Here is a 14,676-nt window from a genome sequence, read left to right as displayed (position 1 = left end):
TTTCTAATTCATGCTCCAGGCAGGTGCTAACAAAGCCTGGAACACCTATGCTCTGGGGCGTTCCTATTGCCCTGTTATGGATCTGGTTCATATTGTCCTTCCACTGTTCCTTACCTTACAAGACATTACAGGAGAAGCAGTCATTCCAGTTCTGCTGTGGTAGCACTTTGCATTCTCCTGATGCTTGTGTAATTGGCAACTGGTTTGATTTTTACATGCAGCTTTCATTCTGTATGTCAGAAGGAAACTCCTTTTCAGAACACTGTTGTGTTCTTTTCATGCTGGCTGGACTCATTCAACAGTGAAGAATAAACACACCAATTCAGGAAATTTTGTTGCTTATTTAACCAAGTTGCTTTTTTGCTTGGAAATGGGCAAAGAAGATGTCTGCATGGTATACCTAGTTCGACAACTGCCCTGTAGCAGGGCTTTTAAATGAAGAATTGTTCTTCACTAACAGTCTGGGTTATATAAAGAATAATCCCTGAATCTTTCAATTAGATACTTGAAAATGACCCTTTGCAATTTATGATTCATTGTTTACATACCAAGGACACTTCTGTAGAGTCCGGATTTGAAAACTGATATGAAGTATTCTGGAGTGAGGGATTATTTTTTTTTTTGCTGTACAGTACCAAGCCCCATGGAAAATAAATCATCAGTTGGCATTTCTAGGCACAACTGTCATGGAAGTAGTTAATTATAATAACTAATATATTTTGAACTAATTTTAAATTTTGTGGCAACTGCAGACACTTCTCATTCCTTGTCTAATATATTTCTCTTCAGCAAATGTGGGGTTGTAATCATATTTTATATTCAAAGTGTTTCCTTTCTTGGCTAAGTTTTCAAGTCTTACAGGTGGGAGGTTTGAGATAAAGAGGTTTTCCCAAGCAAGCGTTTAATGCAGAAGTCTTCCCTTATAGTCTCTGTCCAAACTAGTAGTAACAGCATATGAATTACAATATCTGTTCTTTTACTACTTGGAAACAAGATACTTTTTGTGGAAGTACTGACTGAAAGTTAGTAGGATTTGTCTCTAATTTTCTCACATTTCACAATACTATATAGTAATTTGTATAGAAATCATAAATATTAAATAAAATATTCGATTTTTAATAGTGCATCAAAAATGTGATTGAAGTAAGAGTGATTTTTGATTATACTAATTAAAGCAATTCCTCTTGAAAGTTAGTGAGACAGAAATCTAAAGCGGATTCTTACTATAAATAATACCCTATAGACACCTTTTTTGCATTTCTTTTTCATAGATGTTGATGAGTGCGCTGTTGGATCAGACTGTGATGAACATGCATCTTGTCTCAACACAAATGGATCCTATGTTTGCACTTGCATCCCTCCTTACACAGGAGATGGTAAAAAATGTTCAGGTATGGATTAAAAATCAGGCTAGAGTTTCCAAGGTTCTGTATAGGCCAGTATCCTGCCTCCCACTGTGGAAGACAGTTGCCAGTAGCTGATATTTAGGGAGGGACAGAGCAGGCATGCTTTCATCTCCAGATCACTTTGGCCTTGAATGAGGCTGTGATGAAGTGTCTCCTTTTGTTTTTGGGAACTCAGCTCTCCCTGCAGAGACAGCTGTCATTGGGATTCTGCTCCAAGACATAAATACATGCAAAATCCTCTTGCACATGGAACATGTGTGCTGGAGACCTGGGAAATGAAGAAATATTTTAATACAGGCATCTGAGTAGGGCTTGAGCTGCCTGGAAACATTAAGCAAGGTAAATTTGCTTGAAGATAACAAGAAAGTGGCATAGGCTGCAAGAAAAGGTAGCTGAGCTGTTGTAGTGTTCAAGGCTGGACATGCTGGAATGGGCTTTCCCTCACAGAGGGAAAAATGACTATGAGATCTGTTTGCTTCTGACAATGAATGCAGACTCAGTTACGAAAGACTCTTCGATATCAAGATTAGCTTACTTGCATAAGCCTTCAGTGCCTGGCACATACAGAACAGAGACAAGCTGGTAAGGCTGTAAGCTACTTATGAATGTTTTCCACATGCTCTGCCTTCCTACTTTCAGAAAACTCCTGAGGATATCTCCTGCCACTTGTTTATAAAACCTGGTACTTAGTTATGTTATTGATAGTTTCTCTCTTCCCTCCCAGAACCAGTGAAGTGCCGTAACCCAGGAAATCCAGAGCATAGCCATTTATATGGGGACAGTTACAGTGTTGGCAGTGAAGTAACATTTTCCTGTGAAGAAGGGTTTCAGCTGACAGGAGTGGCTAAACTTACATGCATGGAGTCTGGAGAGTGGAGCCACGCAGTACCGTATTGTAAAGGTGTGGTTCCTGAGGAGTGGGGAGATTACATATTGTAATGTGTGTTGTTAGAGAGACGGGAGGGGGAAAGTAGTAGTGTGGAGCCTTTAAAGACCATGGCAGCTAATGAAAACCTGTCCTAGCAGACATGGGTCTCAGTGTAGAAGTATCTGTTGTCTTAAGAGATACAAGCCCCAGTTGAAGCTTTTCCAACAGTTATCATATTCATAGTAGTATTCTCTTATGCAGATTGTCTGAAGTGTCAAAGGTGTAGACTCACCTCATTTTAATGCAAGTATTAAAAGTGTCTTTCTTTTGCACCTAGCTTCCCATTTGCAAGGAACTTGTGGGAACATAATGTCTGTAATGGATCATTAACTGTGTTTCAGTGGATAAAAAGCAACCACAGAGGACAGGCTATTGCATGTAGATATATATATGATATAATTGCAGAAAATTTTTTGTTAGAAACCCAGAATTAAGAAGATGAAGCAACAGGTGACAGGTGAATGAAGGGGTGACAAAAACAATGTCAAAAAACAATTACTTTGTCCATAATGGGGGTTGTGGTGAATATGGAGTCCTCTTGGTAGTCATGTGCTTTGTAGAACAGTTCCAACTACCTGTTTCCAGTTAGTCCAATTTCTCAGTAAAGTCAGATAAAGAGCCCTAAATGTCAGTTATAGGTTAGTCAAGGATCCAGTGTCATCTAGGGCTTTACACCTCGTCAAACCTATTTAGAGAAAATAAGGCAAATCCTGATTTTCTGTTCTTTTTTGTTTGTGTTGTATCAACCTCTCTTCTGATCCTGTCTTTTTTAAGCTATATCCTGTGGTCGTCCAGTTATTCCAGAGAACAGTACCATTTTGGGCTCAAATTTTACATACCAAAATAAGGTGCTATACAGGTAGGAATTCAGTAAGTTTCAAGTGCTGTATTAATAATCGCTTGAGAATCTGGCAATGAGAGTATGGCTGAATTGAGAGAATGGTTGAAATGAAAGAGAGGAACCAGATGGGATTAAAGTAATGGAAAGACGTTTGGTTACAGCTGTGGCTATTCACTAGCAGAACATACTCCAGTACTGCTCTCTATGCCCTGCAGAGTGAGGTGTTGTATGCAGGTGTGAATGAAGAGAGAAAAAGGGTGGCTGATTACGCTGTGCATAAAAGGCTCAGTGTTTGATAGCAGTTCTTTTCTTTTAACTCAGATGCCATGATGGATATAACTTAGTGGGTGAAAAGGAAATTCTGTGCCTTGCTAGTGGCATTTGGAATCATCCTCCCCCTTCCTGTGAAATGGTGACTTGTCCTAGCCCACGGGATATCAGCAATGGAAAATACACACTCACTGGCACAACCTACCTTTCCTCTGTATCTTACACCTGTGAGAATGGATACAGGTAAATGCAGGAACGTTTCTGAACCAAATGCAGGCGGCATGCCTGCTGGCAGGTCTATCTTATGTCTGAAAGAGATAAAGCTGGGATCACTGCTCAAAGATAAAATACTGAAATGGAATTTAAAAAGATTTCTTTATATCTTGAAAGTATTTTCTGTATTTCGTCATAAATTGGAGCAGTTCAAGAAGGTAATTCAGGATTTTACATAGATATAGATATAGATGCAGATGTGCAATGCTTTCATTTTACCATTAAGCTCAAAGACTTATTTTGGATATTGAGAAAAATAGTTGTCATTTTTGAAAGCTCTTATTTGTCTTTACAGCTCTTATTTGTCTTTACAGATTGTCATACTCCTACAGCTTTAGTACATACCCAGTATTCTTTTTGCTATTGTTCTACAATGTCTTTGGTGAAAGAACCTTCTAGAAGTTACTAATTTCCTCCTTGAACTCTTTGTAGTAGTAATCTATTCTAGGCTTTTATTCTGTTTTCCATTTGTAAGCAATTATATTGGAAACACGTTTTTAATATGCTGCCATTAAAAATACAGTAACGCTATATCCAAGGATGTGGCTTTAAGTGCAGGTTTCTGCCTCTCCTGGTATCTGCTTGTACCTCTAGCAGATTTACTCTGACATAAGCGGTCTCATACGGACCTCTTGAAGTCTGAATTTTTTCTGTATTTTCCTGCTGCAAGCATTCCCTTGTCCAGATGAAGGCAGGTAGGTGGGGTGTGCTCATTTGGTGAATGTTTTAATCATGTTAATACAAATGCATACCTTGGCTGCATACAATGTACTGTTAAGACATAGATCCACAGACCCACAGTGTGAGCTTATGTGTACCCCGCTAAACCAGCTAGTGTTCTTAGCAATGTCAGCAAGTTTTTTGACCATGGACTTAGGACATACAGGCAGCAAATACCACATCAGTTGTGACTCTTTCCCTTTACCTGTCTTCTATAGCTTGGTGAGAGATGTCCTCTCTCCTGTGGTGACCACTCCAGGGGAAGCCCTCCCAAACAGTGTCCCTCTTATGCATTATTTCTGGACCTAAATGTGGAACCAGTCTCTTCCTTCAAGCACCTCTTATGTGCTTTTTGTCTTAACTTATTGCCACAGGTAGGCAAAGCCCACTGCCCTGACAAGGGCTGGTGCCATATCTGTACGGGCTTTACAGGTCAGTGTTGTTCTCTTCCATTAACTCCCGAGTTCATTTCAGTCAACTAAACATGGGGGTCTAATACTATTTGAGACAAAATTGTAGGAATCAGAGACACCTGTGTAAGGCTCTCAGATATGACATGGGATCTACTGGGAATCCATAGCCAGATGACAGCAGCTGGAGGCCAAGGCATTCACCCTGGACATCTCAGGGTGGTGTGGAATACCTGTTTAGACAACTGAGTGACACCTTCTGTACCAATGCTTTGCTGTTTCCTCAGCTAAGGAAACAAAAAAATACCATCAACTTCAAATGTATGTGGTCATTCACTTAAGCAATCCTTTACCTCCTGAAGGAACCAAATGCCTTTTTGTAAACAAACCTGAAAACTGGAGCATTTCCTTCAGTTTTCTGAGAGAAGACAGTGTTTAAGACCTTGAGTGAATCAGGTCTCAGGCTGAGGTCTAGTTGCTAGTCTCAAGATTGGCATGGTGTTGATGGCATACAAGTCAGTCTTTAAGCTTAAATATTTCAGCACCCAGTGAGTTTCTTTTGTGGATCAAAGATGGGCAAAGCTACAGCAGAAGTTATGTCTTATCTGCACAGTGCACTGAGGCCCCGCATGAATTCCACCAGCTCTCTCTTCAAAATCTGAAGACCAGCTTTTTTGACAGCATCAGCAGTGCTTTTTGATGAACAGAGGGTGAGATTCTGGCCTTTACTGAAGTCAGTGAGAGACTCCCCTTGGTTTCACTGGGGCCGGGAAGTCAGTGAGAAGCAAAGCACCTCTTTCCCTCGCTGTTCTTCACCTGGACTGAAATGGCAGCCTTAATAATGGTCTTTGTGTCTCAGCCTTCAGGGACCTTCTGTACTTGTCTGTGCATCTTCAGGGAACTGGAACAGCACTCCTCCAGCTTGCAACATTGTCTCTTGTGGATCCCCTCCTGCCATCAAAGATGCGGTCATCAGTGGAAATAACTTTACCTTTGGAAACACGGTCTCTTACACGTGTAAGGAAGGGTATGTAGATTAGCACTACTGAACTAATAGTCAGGATGAGTAAAACCGGTCCATTGCTTCGCAAGGCCTTTATAACTGCACACTAATTAATTTTTACTGCTTCTGTCTTAACTTTCTGGAAATTAAATATGATGGAGATGTTTTTTGTGGACCGTCAAGTTAGTACAGGACACATAGACGTGCCTTAAAGTAGCTTCACGGCAGCTGAATACACTCTAGAAGAGAAGAATGGAAAGGAGTTGTGGGGAATAATAGACCAATTCAGTAGGAAACCCTCTCCCTTGAATTTACTACAGAAATAGTACTTCTGTGATAAATTCAAGGCCCTGATCATAAAGAATTCCTTATGTCTCCTCAGGCTGTAAGAAAGCTGTGTGGTGTGTTTTAAGAACTATCTGTTCTAGTGTTATAAATTCAGCTTCCTTAAAACTGACTCCTCATTTATTGAGGTGAATTATTTTTCTTTGATTTCTGTCTGCTCAGTGTAGTGATCATTTCAGACCGTATTCCATCGAAGATGAGGCTCCGTTTTGATGATTTCTAACGTGAATGTAATGCTGGACTCTGATCCTGCAAGAACCTTTGCACATGCTTATCTCTACAGCCTGTGAGCGGTCCCATAGAATTTCTTGAAACTGTTCTGTCCAGAAGGCAGAGCAGGTATACAGAGATTTTGCCAGGTCAGGCCCTAAGCGACTGGAGGATTTTCGGCTCCTACTTGCTGTAAAAAGCTAGATTGATAAGACAGCATTTTTCTTATAAATGGGCTTTGCAGTATTATTTGAAACATAATTGAAGCAAAGCATCCTTATTCTGTTTTTTTGACTGCATTATGATTTTAAAAGCTGCTTCTCTTTCCTATAAAAGCATTTTAAATGGGATAAGATAGCATCATTTAAAGAGGGTCACAGCTGTCTGTGTCAGTGAATAGAGTGGATCATATTAAACGATGACACATAATAGGCTCTTTTTCTGGAGTCCAGTCGTAAGGCTTTGAAAACAAATCCTGCAAACAAGCCAAAGCACTTTTATAAATGTTGCAATCAAAATCTGGACAACCAGTTTCCAGCTGAAAGAGTCAATGGGAATTTTGCAGTAGTTACTGTTTCTTTGCTTTTTGTGAGAGCACACCACAGAGATTTCAAAACTGAGGCAGGTAGTCACAGGTACTGTGACTCCACTGTTGCATGTTTAAGCAGCACGGTTCCAAGTGGGGTGGTGAGCAGCTTGTAGTAATGCTGTCACTGTATCCAAGAGACAGAGAAGTACAACTACACTGACAGTAATCATGTGGTAGAATTTCATTGTAAAAAGTGATACTTTTTTTTCTACTCAGCATTAATCTTTTTTATTGACTTTTATAACAGTTTTTACAGTGTTTTTTTAGGAAGTTGTTATAAAACAGCCATGTGCATTATTGGCAAGAACATCTCTGGGTAACTCACTAAGGAGTTTCTCATTGCTTGCAAGTATGAAAATAGATTGATAGGGCTGATACAGGAACCCAAAAGGCCTTTACGGGCTTTTCATCTCTTTCTTCTCCATTCAGCTCTGCTGAAAGGGAAGAATTTGTTGGTGGGATCATTTTTTTGAGGATTGTATGGACTGTCACAGCATAATACTAGGTTTGTTGTAGTTTCAACCAAAATGGAAGTTCAATAATAGTAATCAGATGGACAGCTGAGAGACAAGCAATATACACAGGTGTGCTAGGCTACCCCTAGTTGTGACACCTCACTCATGGACATGTAGGCCCTAGAATTTTCCTTTTGAAGTTTATCATAGCTTTTGTAAAGGATCCTGTTCTTCTGGGTGCTAGCAATTAGGCTTGTACTCAGGGGCTTCAGGAAACTGTAGGTAACATTAGACAGTGCTTGTCTTTTTGACTTCCTGTGTGGTTTCCTTATCCACAGTTACACGTTAGTTGGCCCTGCAACCATAGAGTGCTTAGCCAGCGGCGAGTGGAGTGTGAGCCACCAGCAGTGCCTGGCAGTATCCTGTGATGAACCACCACATGTGGAAAATGCATCACCAGAGAGTGGCCACCGCCTCTTTGGCGACGTAGCTTATTACTTCTGCTCGGATGGCTACAGCCTGGCTGATAACTCTCAGCTGCTTTGCAATGCAGAAGGGAAGTGGGTGCCTCCAGAGGGCAGGGAGATGCCCCGTTGCATAGCTGATTTCTGTGAAAAGCCATCTGCCGTCTCATACAGCATCCTGGAATCCATTAGTAAAGCCAGGTTTGCAGCTGGCTCCATCGTGAGCTTCAAGTGCATGGAAGGCTTTGTTCTGAACACTTCTGCCAAGATCGAGTGCCTTCGAGGGGGCCAGTGGAATCCTACTCCTTTGAGCATCCAGTGCATTCCCGTTCGCTGCGGAGAGCCTCCCCACATTAGCAATGGCTATGCCAGTGGGGCCAACTACAGCTTCGGAGCAGTGGTGGCTTACAGCTGCAACAAGGGGTTCTACATCAAGGGAGAGAAGAAGCGGACCTGCGAGGCCACTGGCAACTGGAGTGGCAGTTTGCCCACATGCCACCCAGTGTCCTGTGGAGAACCACCACAGCTTGAGAATGGCTTTATTAAGGTACAGAGTAAGTTTTCTCATCTGCCTGGTACCATAGCAAACCAAATGTCTGTCTTCATAATTGTTGCTGTTGGAGTTTTCTTTCTTCTGTTTTGCTCTCCTAATAAAATTGAGGAAGTATGTGGCTGGATGAAATAAGCAAAGGGAAAAATGGGTGGATTTCCAGCAGAGCCATGTCTGGAAAACATGAAGACCTCCAAGGAATTTCCTGTCTTAAAGTGGGTTTTCAGTTAGGAGACTCCAGATGCCATTTGACAATCAGCTGATTTCCTTAATGTCTTCCTTTTCATTTTTTTTGGTTCATGGGTGGTTTTCCGGTGCCATCTAGAGGCATTTGAAGTACCGTTTCCCAGTTCACAAGCCTTGCTGTTTTCACTGCTATGAAAAAAAATCTGATGTGCGACAGAAAAATCACCTTGGGATAATTTCTCTCCTTTCAACGCAAGCACACTTTACTGAAGCCCCTTTCCTTATCAGATTACATTGCAACAATGCCTGAGGTCAAAAATCTCCTTGTGGCAGCCCAGACCTGTAACAACTACTTAACCTATGTTGTGCTTTGATGCACAAGGGTAATACTGTGGTAAGGATGATCAAAACCACTATTGTAAAAATTTAACTTTGAATTTTTAAAACATTATTCTTCTGAATACCCCCCCTCGTTACATCTGCAGGGAATCGGCATTTGCTGAAGGTTGGGGGTGGGGGGTTGCATCCCAGTTCCTCCATTGGTTTCCAGCCAGTAATAGCAACAATTTCTGTTCGGACTTCCACACAGGTACATCCTCTAATTAATGCATATCACTGTGTGTTGTCTTTCTTAGGTAGGATCACTCCTCCAGATCCTCCTTCCAGTTAGAGACATTTTTTAATACCTCAGTCAGAGCTCAGCCGCAACTTTACGAGGCTCCTCAGCTGCCTGCTCAAGACCCTGTGGCTGCATATGTGGCACTTCTAAATGTCTCTTAGTGGCAGTACATCTGGGGGCTCCGGCCTTGAATACACCTGTAAGCTAAAGAACCACAACAACAATAGGCCATTTCATGGCAGCTTCTCCTGAGCCGTTTTTTACTTCCTGTCTACACAGCTTTTGGCCTCATATGTCAATGTCAGAAAGGGGTAAAGCAGAGCAAATATTTTCTAGCTTTTACCTTTTAAGCCCTAAATCCTCTATTTTGTTTTGATAGTGCTCTCGGAATTCCTAACAGCAGAGTGCATTGTTTGAGGGAAGACCTTCTGTGTAAGTTATTTGCATTCATTTCTTTGCAGACAGCCTTTACTGCTGTCAGGGATGCAGCTAGAAGGTAGACCAAGAGAACACAAGGAGCTAAATCAGTCTTCTATTGCCACAATCATGCATCTTCATTTCAGACATGTCCCCGTCTTACCTGTTTTGCAGGAAACAACTGGACACTTCTTTGAGAATCAAGCAAATTATCAGTGTGAGTCTGGCTACCAGATGGTTGGGAGCTCAGTGTTTACCTGTCAAGCCAATCGGCAGTGGTACAGTGAATCACCTCCTTACTGCATTCCCCTCAGCTGTGGAAAACCACCACCCATCCAGCATGGCTACTCCAAGGGAGAAACTTTTGATATGGGATCCAAAGTTGATTTCTTCTGTGATGAAGGCTATGAGCTGATTGGAGATGTTTCTTGGACGTGTCAGAAGTCTGGGAAATGGAGCAAAAAGCAAAGCCCAAAGTGTGTCCCAACAAAATGTCCAGAACCACCCCTGGCAGAAAACCAGCTGGTCTTAAGGGAAGTAACTTATCAAGTTGGTGTTGTACAGTTCTCCTGCAAGGAGGGTTATGTTTTGCATGGCTCCTCTGTACTGAAGTGCTTGCCTTCCCAACAGTGGAATGATTCCTTTCCCTTCTGCAAGGTTGTACAGTGTCCTGCACCTCCATACATCCCCTTTGGTGACCCCTTGACTTCATCCCTTCATTTTGGTAGCACTGTGAAATACATCTGTGTAGATGGGTTTTTACTGAAGGGTGAGTCTATCATCAGATGCCAGGCTGATGGCTCATGGAGCTTGCCTTTGCCAGAATGTATTCCTGTGGAGTGCCCCCACCCAGAAGAAATTCAGAATGGCATTGTTGATGTCCAGGGCCTCACCTTCCTCAGCACAGCTCTCTATACCTGTAAACCAGGCTTTGAACTGGTGGGGAACACAACTATTCTCTGTGGAGAAGATGGTCAGTGGCTTGGAGGAAAGCCAGCTTGCAAACCTATTCAATGCTCAAGGCCTAAGAAGATCCTCAATGGCAAATACTCATTCACAAACTTCCATTATGGGCAGAGTGTCAGGTATTCTTGTGACAGAGGTTTCCAGCTCCAAGGGGAGGAAACGCTGAGGTGCCTAGAGACAGGGGAGTGGAGTACAGAGGTTCCCTCCTGCAAAGCTATAAATTGCCAGCCCCCCCAGCCCATTGAGAATGGCTTTGTGGAGGGTGCAGATTATAGCTATGGGGCCATGGTCATTTACAGCTGTGTGCCAGGCTTCCAGCTGTCTGGCCTTGCCATGCAGACCTGTGAAGAATCAGGCTGGTCCAGCTCCACACCAGCCTGCCTTCCAACAGACTGCGGCCTGCCTCCTCACATTGACTTTGGGGAGTACGTGCAGGTGAGACATGGGGAAAGACGTTCTGACCAGGAGAGTGTTACAGAGAGTTCCTCCCTTTCACATATGTTACTGGCTGACAATTTTAAAGACTTCAAAAGTTCCTTGAAGGAGGACAGTGCAGTGCAGCTCACCACTTTCTTATTTGGAACTATCATTTTATACACATGTTACTCTGGCTATGAGCTGCTGGGAAACCCAGTTCTAGCTTGCCAAGAAGATGGGGCTTGGAATGGCACTGCCCCTGCCTGCGTTTCAATAGAGTGCACCTTGCTGTCACCCCCAGAGAATGGTTTTTTACATTTCACTGAGAACACACTCGGTAGTGCGGTGCAGTACACTTGTAAGCCAGGGTTCACGCTTGTTGGCTCCAACACACGACTATGTTTGCCAAGTCGGCAGTGGAGTAACACTACTCCATACTGCAAAGCAATAACATGCAACTCGCCTACCCAGCTTATGAATGGGAACATAAGAGGGGAAAACTACACATATGGGAGTGTTGTCTACTATGAGTGTGATCCTGGATACCAGTTAAATGGCCCCACAGAGAGGCGATGCCAAGAAAACCAGAAGTGGGATGGCAGTGAACCGATTTGCATTCCTGTTTCCTGCAGCCCACCACCAGTTTTGGAAAATGGTCGGGTGACTGGAGAGGAGCACACATTCCAGAGACACACAGAGTACAGCTGCAATGAAGGTTTCCTGTTAGATGGAGACAGGATTAGAGTCTGCCTTGCAAACGGAAGCTGGAGTGGAATTGCTCCAGTCTGCAAAGCTGTGGCCTGCCCTGTGCCACCGCCTCTTCCCAATGGGAGAACTAGGGGCTCCGATTTTGGCTTTAAGAAAGAAGTGCACTATTACTGCAATGAAGGCTATAGCCTGCAAGGAGTGTCAATGCTGACCTGTCAGAGTGATGGTACCTGGGATTCAGAAGCTCCACACTGTAAGCCAGTTATTTGTGGACCTCCTGAAGACATCTCCCATGGCTTTCTGAATGGCTCAGGCTTTACCTATGGGGAATTTGCCGAGTATGTGTGCTTCCCTGGTTATGAGCTGCATGGCAATCCTTTACGGCAATGTTTGTCCAATGGCTCCTGGAGTGGAAGCCTTCCATCTTGCCTACCCTGCCTGTGTCCTACACCACAGATTCAAAATGGGGTGGTTCTTGGTACAGATTTCAGCTGTGGGAAAAGCGCCCAGTTTCAGTGCCTGGAAGGCTTCAAACTGCTAGGGCCTTCTGAAGTCACCTGTGAGGCAGCTGGCAAGTGGAGTTCTGGGTTTCCTCGCTGCGGGCAGATTTCCTGTGGCTCTCCACCCATCATCCCCAACACATTTATCAATGGGAGCAGCCCTGCAGATGAAAACACCATCATCTATACCTGCTTGACAGGTTTTGTCATGCGGGGGAGTCCAGAACTGACTTGTGTGGAGACTGGTGTCTGGAAGAAGCCATACCCAAGCTGTGAGCTGTTAAGCTGTGGCCCACCACCTTCTGTCCTAAATGCAGAGGTTCTTGGGAACACTTACACCTATGGGAGCAAGGTCCAGTACAGGTAAGAATGCTGCTGCCATTCTGTTTCCATCAAATCTCTGAAGGAAAGAAGATGGAAGGTGCATGCACCCTCAGTGCAAGTTTTCAAAAGGCCTGGAAGAAAAATTACGCCCTGTCACATGCTCAGATTCACAAAGCCATGTTCCCATGTACCCTAAATATTATTTGGTCCACTGTCAAAATTCCAGCAAGGTATTTCAGCCTTTTGGGCTGCACTCTTCCATTGCCTTTAATTTCCCATTCCCTTTTGCATTCCTCTTCTCCTCCTCTGTAACACTGTTCAGGACATTCAGGTTTTCTTTGCAGATGGCAGCAACAGTCGGCAGGATGTGCGATTTTTCGCCCCTTTTGGCACCCCATTTACATCTTCCTACTTCAGGTGCCTGTTGTAATACAGAAGGGCTGATCTCCCTCTTGTCCCATTTTCTGCACTGCAACACTGCACTGTCAGCAAGTGTTGCTGATACAAAGTTACTCCTTTGTCAGATACAAGAGAAAGGGGGTTTTGTTGATTTCCTGAAGTGTGCACACTGGAGATCTTTCTCCAAGGTGACTTCTTTGGCAGAAGGGGAGGGTTTTTTAGCAGTAAAAGCAAATGGTAGTATGGGATAGAGTCTGGACATGGCATGCAGATTAATTTAGCAGTATCAGTCATTTCCTTGCATCTTTAATAAGGCAAAGGGGTGCTTGAGTCTGCCTTTTTACAAGTGAACCCACTTTTGCGAGCCAATTGAGTTGCTCTTGGTGAAGGTCCATGTGGAACAGAACAAATCAGCCTTAAATATCTTAAGTAAGTGCCCTGTGGTCAGCATAAGGCTTGGTTTGTTCTTGGAAGAGAGTGAGATCATCTTTAAATTGCTTGGCAGTCACATACTGTTTACCTAACCAACAGCACTCCTTGCAAAAGGGCAGCACAGGAGCTACGCTAAAGCGTTCAGTACCCTCCCCCCACTAAAAGCCACCAACTCACTTTCCCTTGTGGTGCTGCAGCAGCATGAGGCAGCTGGAGATGAAGTCTGAAGCTTCGAGCTCTTGCAACAGAATAAACTCAGTCCAGACATGCTTCTGGGTTACCTTGAAGTAACAGAGAAATCCCAACGTGTGCTTACAAACAACTTGTGCTGAAAAATGGCTGTCTGACTTTGTAATTTATGGGTTAGCTTATCCCTAGCTGTGTGTCTGTGGTCAGGTCTTCATGCTGTGTTGCAGATGCCTGGAAGGCTACACAATGGTGACAGAGGTGGATGTATGCATTTGCCAGGAAGATGGACAGTGGTCTCCTCAAAATATTTCCTGTTGCCCCAGAAAGTGTCCCCTCCCAGGAAATATCACCCATGTAATCGTACTTGGGGACAACTTCACTGTGAACGCAAACATCACTTTGTCATGTGTGGAAGGCTATAATCTGGTGGGAACAAGTACATCTGCGTGCAAGGTATAGTGTTATTTGCAATCTTTTGTTTTGCCAGCTTTGTTGAATTCAAGAGTCCTCCTCATGCCCTCATTAGCTTTTGGCCCTTAATTGCACACAGCAAAAAAATTTAAAGCATGTCCTGCAAAATATAATGTGCTTCCTTGCTGTCCAGTAAGAACAATTACTAGTTTTCAGAACTAGAAATTACTGATTCCTTCTTCCATTGAAAATTAATGTTGTCCTTTAGAAAAGCATTCCTTTTTTCACATTTCAGGGAGTAAATCATGTCCAAGAATTTAAAAAGATGTAGCTAAGATTTCTAATGTATTTTGAGGGTTGTGTGCAGAGCTCTTTTTCTCCAGAATAACAGGCAGCACACATTTTAATCCGCTTTGCAGCTGTAGAAACTTGAATCTACAGTATGTTAAAGCGCAAACATCTTCATCAGTTCTGCTACTAACCTGCTGTCACATTAGCTGTGGACAACCTTCACTTAAGCTTGTAAATAGACTCTTTGAAGTCACTAAGTCCGCTTGTATGAGAAAAGCTGAGCATGTGTGGTTTTGCTCAATCAGCACTTCATAAGGAGAAGTTTTCCTGTTATTTTGCTGTTTCAAAAATCT

General features: G+C 43.1%; 1 protein-coding gene across 1 annotated transcript in view; it reads left to right on the top strand.

Annotated features, from left to right (window-relative positions):
• The window catches only part of SVEP1 (sushi, von Willebrand factor type A, EGF and pentraxin domain containing 1), a 121,436-nt gene that overhangs the window by 79,140 nt on the left and 27,620 nt on the right, over window positions 1-14,676 (top strand). The window contains exons 30-37 of the mRNA XM_037373777.1: window positions 1,272-1,391; window positions 2,131-2,307; window positions 3,109-3,193; window positions 3,497-3,688; window positions 5,708-5,875; window positions 7,789-8,461; window positions 9,861-12,640; window positions 13,849-14,074. Of these exons, the coding sequence (XP_037229674.1) occupies window positions 1,272-1,391; window positions 2,131-2,307; window positions 3,109-3,193; window positions 3,497-3,688; window positions 5,708-5,875; window positions 7,789-8,461; window positions 9,861-12,640; window positions 13,849-14,074 (4,421 nt within the window). The remainder of the gene's footprint in view (window positions 1-1,271; window positions 1,392-2,130; window positions 2,308-3,108; window positions 3,194-3,496; window positions 3,689-5,707; window positions 5,876-7,788; window positions 8,462-9,860; window positions 12,641-13,848; window positions 14,075-14,676) is intronic.

The sequence above is a fragment of the Falco rusticolus genome, chromosome Z, assembly GCF_015220075.1.
Source record: "Falco rusticolus isolate bFalRus1 chromosome Z, bFalRus1.pri, whole genome shotgun sequence".
In the NCBI taxonomy this organism is placed as follows: domain Eukaryota; kingdom Metazoa; phylum Chordata; class Aves; order Falconiformes; family Falconidae; genus Falco; species Falco rusticolus.
Note: the sequence above shows the minus strand (reverse complement) of the source record. Positions and strands in the feature narration are given on the sequence as shown.